Consider the following 10658-nt stretch of genomic DNA (forward strand, 5'->3'; position numbering starts at 1 on the left):
TGTCCAGCAGGGTGGGCGGGGCCTAGAATGGGCGCCCGCCGGTGGCACCACCCCTTCTCCCCCACCAGAGGGCGCCACCCTCGCCCTTAAAAACTCCCCAAACCGTCACTTTTCGTCACCATTTATCCAATTTTATTAATTCCAGTGGCACTAATACAGGCGGCGATGGGCACGACGGACAGTCACGCTGCAGATGAGGCATCCTCACCCCTCAACCATCTCTCCCCCCTGTTTTCCTTGTCCTCCTTTTTGATTTGAGCACGCCCCACCCCATTCCGGGCCATTCTGCAGCACTATCTTTTCTTTTTTTTGAGTCAAATAAATACAGAATTGGGCAGATCTAGTGGAAATGTTTTAGTTACAATGGCAAAGATGAGTCATGTGCAACACAGAAACCTATAAGGCTTTTTTTTTTGTTTTTTTTCTCTTTTTGTTTGTTTTCCTCATTTAAAGTTCTCAAAATCGCTATGAAACCCATTTATAATTAACGAGATGGTCACAAGGCGTCTACCCCCCCCTCCCCGGGGCGGGCATGGGTGATAACGCTAATTAATTAAATTTTTTTTCCTGTTCTCCCCCAGAGTTCCATGAGTTTCATTTAGAGTTTGTCCAGGAAGTTGTCGAGGGCGGGGATTCCTTCCTTCAGCCCTTTGCGTTTGCGGGTCTCGGCCACCACCTGGCACGGCCGGCTGGCGCTGTCAAAGGGGTCCCCGGGCAGGATCTGCCAGTGGTCAAAGACGCACTGGGGGAAAGCCTGGCCCCCCGTGTTGGATCTCAAATCTGCTGTGAAACCTGGGAGGAACGAGAGAAAAGGTCAGGTGGGACAGGAAGGGTCGTAGTTCCATGTTGCTTCCATGGGTAGAGCAGAGGAAGCCAGAGCGGCTCTTGGGATCCCGAGCAGTATGAGGTGGGAATGTAAAAAAGGCTCCAGGAAGAACTTAAGAGACTTTTCCAGAGCCTAAAACTGGAGAGGGACTTTGGACAAGCACACAGGGAATGGCTTCCCACTGCCAGAGAGCAGGGATGGATGGGATGCTGGGAAGGAGTTTCTGGCTGGGATGGAATTCCAGAGCAGCTGTGGCTGCCCCTGGATCCCTGGCAGTGTCCAAGGGCGGCTTAGAGCAGCCTGGGATAGTGGAAAGGTGTCCCTTCCATCCCAAAATGTTCTGCAGCCTTGGTCTCTTCTCCCAGGCAACAAGTGACAGGATAAGAGGAAACAGCCCTAAGCTGTGCCAGGGGAGGGTTGGAGGTTAGAAGTTCCTTCTCCAGAAGGATGGTCAAGCACTGGCACAGCTGCCCAGGGCACTGCTGGAGTCCCCACCCCCGGAGGGATTCCAAACCCACGTGGATGTGGCACTTGGGGACACGGTCCAGTGTTGGGTAAACAGCTCAACTCAAGCATCTCCTGAGGTCCTTCCCAAGAACTCTCCCACCCAGGACGGCTCCAGGACTCACCAAAGGACTCGTTGACAGGCAGGTAGGCCTTGACCACGAACATGGGGGTCCCGGCCACCTGGGTCTCCTCAAACACGTGGCCACGCTTCCTGTTCAGCACCCCGTAGATGCCTCCGACCACCTGCTCCGGGCACTGAGAGAGACGACGGGGTCAGGACTGCGCCCACCTGCCGTCCCCAATTCCCCCGAGGGCCGGCAGGGGCTGCTCACCTGGATCTCCACCAGGTAGATGGGCTCCATGAGGCGCGGCTGGGCGGTGAGCACGCAGGCGTAGAGGCAGCGCCGGGCCGTGGGGATGATCTGGCCGCCGCCGCGGTGGATGGCGTCGGCGTGCAGGGTCACGTCGTGGACGTCGAAACGTACGGCGCGCATGTTCTCCTCGCACAGCACCCCCTGGCAGGGCACAAACGGGGTCAGGGATCATCAGACAACAGCATCCTGGGGTAACTCGGTGTCCCCAGACAGGGGTGATGCTCCCTTGGTTTGCAGGAGCTCCGTGGAAGCAGCTCCTTGAGCAGCAAATACAAGGGTCCACCCAGGAGCCGCTTGTCATTGCTGAAGGATGAACGTTCACGCCTACAAAGGTTGGACTCTTGGAAGGTTTTCCCAAGCTCAGGGTTCTGTGGAGCACCAGCTCCCACCTCTGCAGCATCCCCATGGTCAGCTCTGAGCTTCAAGCCACAAGAGCTGTCACACATTTATGGTGCTGAAACTCAAGTGTGTTTGGCCAAGGGAAATGGGGGTCTTTTGTTCCAGTAATGTCACAGAAGTTGCTGGCTTGGAATCTCCTTCAGACTAACTCGTGTACAGGAAAATAAATCCTACTGTGCTGTTCCCAGTCTGTCAACTCATCCTGCAGTGCTCTCCTGTCTAACCCTGACAATAACTGGTAGATAAGGCCAAATCCCCGTCAAGCCTCTCAGAGCACCTTTCCTCCTGACACCACCTGTGTCATTCACCTGGACCGTTCCCAGGTTGCATTTTGCTCCATGAGAAGCATGAACGAAGCAAGGAGCCACAGATGGCACCCAAACCAAGACCAGTCATCCCTCACCTCCTTGGTGGCCCACTGGAAGCCGGCCACCACGCTGTCCTTGATCTCGTTGAGGTACTGCACCCCCTTGGTGATGTCGGTGAGGATGTTGGGGCCAGTGCCGTCGGGCCCGAAGCACCAGATCTTCCTGGCCTCGGTGACGTCCCACTCGTACTTCTCGGCCAGGTAGCGCGCCCGCTGCTTCAGCTCCTGCCGCGCCGACACCTCGCCCTTGTCGATGTCCTCGGCCAGCCCGTCGGGGAAGGGCCGCGCCTTCATGTACAGCCGGTTGTGTTTGTTGGGGGACTTGGAAAGGCACATCACGTTGGACTCCTCGCTGACCGTCTCGCGGTAGGACACCACGGGGTCTGATTTCTGCGGGGACAGACAGAGGGGTGGGTGCGTGGCCCTGATTGTTCAGCCTTCTGATGTTTTTTAGGTTTTTGTACTGGAGTTCTTGTAACAAAACCAAAGGCTGATGTTTTGTAACAAAACCAAAGGTTGATGTTTTGTAACGAATACGTTCCTTCCGGGGGGGGGGAAGGACAAACTGATGGACTTCTAGGTTGACCGCTGGGGTCAGAAAGGTGTTAACCTCATCCCCCAACCCTCAATCAAATTCCAAAGATAAGTCAAGATCCCCAAATAAACCCTCCTTCTTTCTCATCTCACATCCTGATGGTTGAGTGTGGCTCTTTTCCTGTCTTTATAGTGACAGGTGTGAGGCAATCAAACCTGGCCAAAGCCTGAGCTCAGCCAACGCTCAGCCTCTCTACCTTAATGGGGATGCAGGCGTGGTCCTCCTCCAGGTCCTTCAGGCAGATCTCCAGGTGCAGCTCCCCAGCGCCAGCGATGATGTGCTCCCCAGATTCCTCAATGATGCACTGGAAACAGCAGGGACAGCCAGGTGAGGCTTCAGAACAGCCACAAACACCAGCAACAGGAGTTTTGTTTGACCCACAGAGCTACTCCTAGATGTTCTCCCCACTGCTCTGGGAGTGTCCCAGCACCAAGCCAGGAAGCAACACTCAACTCCAGGCTTTCCCAGGACTGGAAGCAGCACCCCTGGATCCATCCTGGCCACTCACCTGCACCATGGGGTCAGACTTGGCCAGGCGTTTGAGCCCCTCCACCAGCTTGGGCAGGTCAGCCGGGTTCTTGGCCTCCACGGCCACGCGCACCACGGGGCTGACGCTGAACTTCATCACCCTCATGTTGTGGGCGTGCTCGAAGGTGGTGATGGTTCCCGTCTTCACCAGGAACTGGTCCACCCCAACCAGCCCCACGATGTTCCCGCAAGGCACGTCCTCGATGGGCTCCACGTAGCGACCCATCATGAGGATGGTCCTGATGGGAAAAGTTGGATTAGGGAAGTCGGGAAAGGGAGGAGATCCCACTCAGCCCACAGCCAAGCACCCTGACAGGCCTCAGACACGAGAACACCAAAACAACCCCAAACCTGCAGCTCTCAACAGCCCAGCCAGGACACACCTTTGAATTGGCTTCAGGTACAGATCCTCCTTCTTGCCAGGTGTGTAGTTTGGTCCCATGATTCTGACTTTCAAGCCAGTTGAGACGAGACCAGAGAAGACACGGCCGAAAGCGTAGAAACGTCCCTTGTCAGAGGTTGGCACCATTTTGGAGATGTACATCATCAGGGGGCCTTTGGGGTCACAGTTCTTAATGCCTGGGAGGGGGAGAGAGACCAGCTTAACCCAGAGTTACTGATGACTCTGGCAGCCACCCCAAAAACCCCAACTCAAGACCTGCAACCACTGTCCCAGCCCAAGGGCTTGTGTCTGGACAAGAGGAAATGGAGAATGGCTTCCCACTACCAGAGAACAGGGATAGATGGGATATTGGGAAGGGATTGTTGTCTGGGAGGGAGGTGAGGCCCTGGCAAAGGGTGCCCAGAGAAGCTGTGGCTGCTCCTGGATCTCTGGCAGTGCCCAAGGCCAGGCTGGATGGGGCTTGGAGCAGCCTGCGGCAGTGGAAGGTGTTCCTGCCATGGCAGGGGGATGGGCCTGGATGACTTCAAGATCCCTTCCAACCCAATCTATTCTGTGATTCCATGGAAGACCATATCCCCAAGAAAATCCAGGTTCAGAGGGAGCGTCTGGCTACTCTGAGGTTACTCAGCCAGCTCAGCACTCCAGAACAGAGCTCTGACAAACTAGAACTGTTTGACCCATGCTAGAAAAGCTACAGACTCAATTCCAGACACTCCTGAGCCGTTGCACGTGAAGAACAAACTGGTTTCAGGCGTGCTGGAGCCGAGGCCTGGCAGCAAAGCAAGCAGCTGGTCCTACCTATGGCAGCCTCATCGTCGGGGGGGCCCTCGTAGAGCAGCTCGCAGCGATACTTCTGGGCTGTGACGGGGGAAGGCAGGTGGATGGTGATCATCTGCAGCAGGGCATCTCCAGCTGGCAGCCACCGCCTCATCACGGCCTGGGCAGAGCAGCAGGACCCAGTCAGAGCCTCCACTAGGCAGGGATTCGCCTCCCCACCTCCCAAGCAGGTTGATGTTGACACAGCTGGAGCAGCAGGGCTGCTCAGCAGCTTCCCAGAGGACTCAGACCAGCCTCACCTTCAGCAGGGGTTTGCCCTCCTTGTCCTTGTCCTCACTGTCCAGCTTGATGTCCAGTTTCTCAATCAGTTTGGCCGCCTCTTCCTTCTTGAAGTTCATGATGGCATCGAAAACCTGCGACGAGAGCGGCCGTTGGGAGCGCTGCCGTGACCCAGTTTGGAGCAGCTGCACCACCGCAGCTCTGCAGCCTGCAGAGGGTTCCTGCTCCTCCTCAGCACCCCGCCCCCCTCCAGGAGACACAGCCCCACCTGCTGCTCCCAGAGCAGCCAGATGTGTCAGACAGCTGAATTTCTTCAATCAAACACGTCAGGTCAAAGTGAAGAAATTTTCCATCATCACGCACGGAACGGAAGCGCAGAGAGGGAGGCGCCGGCCAAGGAGGAACCCTGAGGGACTCACCTTGAAGATGGGGTCAAGGATGAGCTGGCAGAAGGTCCTGGGCAGTTTCTTTCCATCAGGGCTGGTGGCAGATTTGCTGAATTTACCAGTAGCAGGGTCAAAGTATCTGCAGAGAGAAGGAAATCAGATAAATGTCCATGCTCAGGTCAGCTACAGACACACAGCTTGTTCTGCCTGCCCAGGGCAGAGCCAAGGGCTGCTGAGGAAGAGCCATCTCTGGCTTTTCCCCTCATCCAGCTTCCCAGCACTCCCCAAAACATAATTAACTCCTGTTAAATCAGGCACAACCACACCCTTCCCCCCCTTTCCCCATTTTCTGCAGCGTCAGGCTGCAGCCATGCGGAACTGGTCTGGAATTCCAATCGCCACCGTTCCCTCCTCACCTGTCTCCCCACAGCTTCTTCATCATGTCCTCAACTTTCTTGGCACGCTCGGCTGGGCTGAGCTGGGCATCTCCCTTGGCAGCAAACTTTGCCACGTACATCTCAGCAAACTGCTTCAGGGTGAAGGCCCAGCCGTGCAGGCCCGAGCCAAAGCCCACGGTCCCGAGCACCGGGTCAATCTGAGGGGGAAGAGCAGAGCGGGGTCAGGGGAGCAGCCCTCAGCCCACCCCATCACGAAACAGAGCTTCAGGACACAGATTCTGGAGTAGTTCTGTCCCAGTGAGCACCTCTGGGTCTTAGCTTTGCACCACAGAGCTGGGTTGGTTTTCCTGCACTCCCACCAAGTTCACATGCAGGTAGGATTCCCATCCTCCCCAGGAGGATCAGGAAGGCGTGGACACCTCCAGCACGCTGGAGTCCAGCACAGGCTTCTCCTCAGAACTTGTGGCCCACAGCCCTGCTCCCTTCCCAGGAACGCAGCAGGAGCAGAGCAGGTGGGAAGGGACCTTAAGGACCACCCATTCCACAGGCAGGGACACCTGCCACAACCCCAGGGTGCCCCAGGCCCTGTCCAGCCTGGCCTTGGACACTTTGAGCCACGGCTGCTCTGGGCAACAATCCCAGCCTTTATTTGCTCAGGCCTTGAACGGGAAATTTGGGAGGGGAGCCAACAAGAGCCCCAAGCCAGCCCAAACCTGGGACTTCAGGCACCTTCAAGCTCCACCTGGGACAAGGAATTCTCACTGAGGAGGGAGCTGCTCCCTCTCCCCAGAGTGGCCCAATCCCAGCCCTCAGAGCTTCCCCTCACCATGATGTTGCCCATGGGGCCGCTCTCTCCCTCCCCGTAGGTGGAGATGATGACGTTGACGTTCTCCACGATGCGCTGGAAGGTCTGGTAGAGCTCCTCTGGCTCCAGCTGCAGCTCCAGCAGCGCCCTGTCCATCTTGTTCATCATCAGCACAGGCTTGATCCTCTCGGCGATGGCCTGACGCAGCACAGTCTCTGTCTGCACACACACGCCTGCCAGACACGCAATTAATCAGGATTCCTCTCCTAATTCCCCCCAAAAAACATGCTCCAGCTGCAGAAAAACCTCACCAGAGACACAGTCCACGACGACCAGGGCACCATCAGTGACTCGCAGAGCTGCAGTGACCTCTGAGGAGAAATCCACGTGCCCAGGGGAGTCAATGAGGTTGATCAAGAAGCCAGAACCATCCTTGCTCTGCTTGATGAAGGCCAAGTCGTTCTCAGAGAGCTCGTAAAACAGAGAAATGGCTCTGGAAGAAAGGAGAAACTATTAAAATGATGATGGGTGTTATTCCTCCCCAAAGCTCAGGAATGTTTTGGCCCACACAAACAGCGGGAGGTGGCACCCAGTGCTCTGCTCTGGTTGACAAGGTTGCAGTTAATGACCTTGGAGATCTTTTCCAACCTAATTAGTGGGCTCAAGGATTTCCTGAAGTGTACTCCTGCGAGGCCAGCGTGGGAGATAACAGGAGCAGAAGCTGCAATCTGCCCTTCCTAAACCATAACATCTCCCAGAATCCTAACCTCCTCCAGCACACACAGAGGGTCCCGTTCCCAAATGATGGATTTAGGATTTTCCAGCCACCTTCTCCACCTCAGAGCCCTCACATTCCCTGTGGTGACAAAGCCACCAGGGACATCCCCAGAGATGCTCCCAAGAGCCTCCACGCGTCATCCACAGGACATCAAACCATCCTGGTGCTGAACTGGGAGGGTGAACCCAGTGTCCAGAAAGGAACTGCTCAACCAACACCTTCTCCATCATCCCAGACCCTCAGAAGCACAAGAAGAGCTTCTGGACCAATCCAGAGCCCGACAGCATCTCCTTTCGCCTCCTGGAGGAGTCCAACCCCCCCAGAGCTGAGCCCAGGGAGGGCACTCACGTGGATTTGATGGTGATGCACCGTTCCTGCTCGTCCTTGCGGGTGTCGGTGAACCGGGTCTCCCCGGCGCGGGCCGAGGCGATGATCCCGGCCTTGCACACCAGGGAATCCGTCAGCGTGGACTTGCCGTGGTCCACGTGGGCGATCACCGACATGTTCCTGATGTTGGCCTTTTTGTCCATGATGGCCCGTATCTGGTCTACTGTGAAGTTCACCTTGAGGGAGGAGACGTGGGGGAACTCAGCGTGTACGGAAAAAAAACCTCAGGCAATTCCAAGGGGATCCCAATCTCCCATAAATACCTGCCATAACCACCGTGACACCAGCCCTGCCCGGCTGACAACACAACCCGCAGCAAGGGCACCGCAGCGGGGATGCAACGCCGACCCCTCCCCGCCTCAGCGTCCCTCAAGCCGCGGTGTCAGCCGGTGCTGGGCGCAAAACGCCCCCAAAAACCGAGCCCGGGCCGGTGCCGGTGCCAGCCCAGACCGCAGCGTTACATAAGGCACGACCGGCACCGCAGCGCCGCGTCCCCAGCGCCACCGCCGCGCTGCCACATCAGCGCGGCCGCTCCCGCGCCCCGCGGGCCAACGGCAGCCCCGGCACCGAGCCCGGCGGGTGCCGCCGGCTCCGGGGGTGTCACGGCCGCCCGGGCCGGCCCCTTCTCGCCGCCCCACCCTCTCCCCCCGCAGCTGCGGCCCAGCCCGGCAGCACAGGCCGCAGTCAGCGCCGTGCGAGCGGCGGCGCTCGCGGAAGCGCCATCCCCGGAGATACGGGAAGCGCGACCACCGCTGATCCCGGCGGGAGCGGCGGGGGGCGGCGGGGGCTCACCATGGTGGCGGATGGCGGCGGATGCTGCGGGGCGGGGGGATCGCGGCAATGGCGGCGGCTCGGCCCTGTCTCGCTGGCGAGCGCAGAGCGGGCGGAAGAGAGCGCTGACGTCAGCCGGAGCGCTCTTATAGGGCGGCGGCGCAGAGGGGCGGAGCCTGCGCCCAGCGCGTGCGCGGCCGAGCCGCTCCGGCCAGCGGACTCTATGGTCCGGAGGTTGTTCCGCCTCGCCGGCACCACGTGGGTGTCACCGCGGCCGCACCGGGACTACAGCGAGGCGACACCGGGGGAACAGCCACCGGCATCGACAGCCCCGCCCCTCCCGCGCTGCAGCGAGGGGAAAGTCCGCCCCTCCCGCTGCCGGTGTGGGAAGCAGCCCGGGGTACCGCGGTTGGTGAGGCCGCCCTCGGAGCGGCATCACCGAGCGGCAGGCGAGCATGGGGGCTCGGCCGTTAGGAGAAGGCGGTAGGGCCGAGCCCGGTGGCGGGCAGCGGTGCCGGGCACCGGTGGGTCCGCCCCACCCCGCCCCGCCCCGGTCCCGCAGGGTGCCCGCACTGCGCATGTCCCGGTTGGGGCGGGGGGCGCTGCAGCGCCCCCTGCGGGCGGGGAGGAGCGCGGGGGCACCGGGACCGGCCCCGGCCTGACCCCCCCAGCCGGGCCCGGTGTCACCGGGGCTCCAAGCCCGCCCTGGGAGCCCTCAGCGGCCTTAGAGCTCACAGAAATCGTGGAGGTATGGAGTGGTTTGGGTCGGAAGGGACATGGAGGATCATCCAGTGCCACCCCTGCCATGGCAGGGACACCTCCCACTGTCCCAGGCTGCTCCAAGCCCTGTGCAACCTGGCCTTGGACATTCCAGGAATCCGGGGGCAGCCACAGCTGCTCTGGGCACCCTTTGCCAGGGCCTCCCCGCCCTCACAGCCAGGAATTCCATCCCAATATCCCATCTATCCCTGCCCTCTGGTAGTGGGAAGCCATTCCCTGCGTCCTGTTCCTCCATCCCTTATCCAAAGTCTCTCTCCACGTTTCTTGTGGGGTCCCTTCAAGTCCTGAAAGCCACAATGAGGTCACCCCAAAGCCTCTCCAGGCTGAACAATCCCAGTTGTCTCAGCCTTAATCCCTGCATCACCTCACCAGCAGCTCCCAAATTCCCAGCACATTCCCAGCCTGCCTGCGTGAAGCAGGGCCAGGCAGGAGGGCGATGGAGCTACAGCCAGGAGGGATTTGGGCCCGGCTCTCCCACCGTGACAGGATGAATTATCGGCCTTGGGGTTTCCATAGCAATCTCGCGGATTTCTCACACCAACCCTGGCTTTTGCCAGCCTAGAAGGGAAAACTGGGAAACCTGATTAACATCCTGCTCTTCCTGAGCAGCTGTTAATTGCCTTTTTGTTTAATCAGCACGTGGGGTTGATAGCAAGGAGAGGAAAGTGCTGGAAAACCTCTCCCAGGGCAGCGTTTCACCCCAAACATTTGGGTTGCCCTGAAGATCATCCAGTCCAACTCCTGGCCCTGCAGACACCCCAACAATCCCAGCCTGTCCCAGAGTGCTTTCCAAATGCTCCTGGAGCTCTGGCAGGGTCGGGGCTGTGCCCATTCCCTGGGGAGCCTGGGCAGTGCTCAGGAGGAAGAACCTTTCCCTGATCTCCATCCCAATTCCCTGGCAAAGCTGAAGCCGTTCCCTGGCTCCTGTCCCTGCTGCCAGAGCAGAGACCGGAGCTGCGTATCAGGAGAAAGCTGCAAACCACAATATATACATTATAATCATTAATATTATGATGATGATGATGATGTAAGAGTTGTATTTAATAAGCGATGGGTTAAGTTGCAGAAGGGGGCACAAACACTGACGGGGGTTGAAGGGCTGGGGGGTCTATGGGACGTCGCTGCCACGGAGCGAATTTTGGCCAGGAGATCCCCCTCCCCGGGAGCCGGGACACCGGGACCCTTCCCCATCCCCGTCCTTCTCCCAGAGCTCGCAGCCTCCTCCGGGAGCCCCTCAGCGCTTCCCGTCCTCCCCGGGGACGGCGGCGGAGCCTCGGGCCGAGCCCACTGGGCCCTGC

The 10658-nt window shown here is 58.9% G+C and overlaps 1 protein-coding gene and 1 non-coding gene across 2 annotated transcripts; both read right to left on the reverse strand.

Annotated features, from left to right (window-relative positions):
- Positions 1 to 109: 109 nt before the first annotated feature.
- On the reverse strand, positions 110 to 8850 carry EEF2 (eukaryotic translation elongation factor 2). Its single transcript, XM_066205700.1, has 15 exons — positions 8602 to 8850; positions 7771 to 7985; positions 6956 to 7137; positions 6666 to 6877; positions 5858 to 6036; positions 5475 to 5580; positions 5076 to 5189; positions 4798 to 4936; positions 3980 to 4175; positions 3577 to 3835; positions 3265 to 3372; positions 2510 to 2863; positions 1666 to 1848; positions 1456 to 1588; positions 110 to 792 (listed from the first exon to the last, which is right to left on the reverse strand). Exons 1-15 carry the CDS (start codon positions 8602 to 8604, stop codon positions 599 to 601), a joined length of 2577 nt encoding a protein of 858 aa, XP_066061797.1. The 5' UTR covers positions 8605 to 8850; the 3' UTR covers positions 110 to 598.
- On the reverse strand, positions 5349 to 5417 carry LOC136302427 (small nucleolar RNA SNORD37). Its single transcript, XR_010724063.1, has one exon. It is a non-coding gene; the product is annotated as a small nucleolar RNA SNORD37 (small nucleolar RNA).
- Positions 8851 to 10658: the final 1808 nt, after the last annotated feature.

This window comes from Chamaea fasciata, unplaced genomic scaffold (assembly GCF_029207755.1).
Source record: "Chamaea fasciata isolate MVZ Bird 193981 ecotype frontalis unplaced genomic scaffold, bChaFas1.0.hap1 SCAF_28, whole genome shotgun sequence".
Taxonomy (NCBI): Eukaryota; Metazoa; Chordata; class Aves; order Passeriformes; family Sylviidae; genus Chamaea; species Chamaea fasciata.

Coding starts and splice junctions, on each gene's coding strand:
- EEF2 (XM_066205700.1), bottom strand. Junction 5,581..5,857: donor AAGAAGCTGTGGGGAGACAG/GTGAGGAGGGAA, acceptor TTCTCTCTGCAG/ATACTTTGACCCTGCTACTG. Junction 1,849..2,509: donor TCCAGTGGGCCACCAAGGAG/GTGAGGGATGAC, acceptor GTGCCCTGCCAG/GGGGTGCTGTGCGAGGAGAA.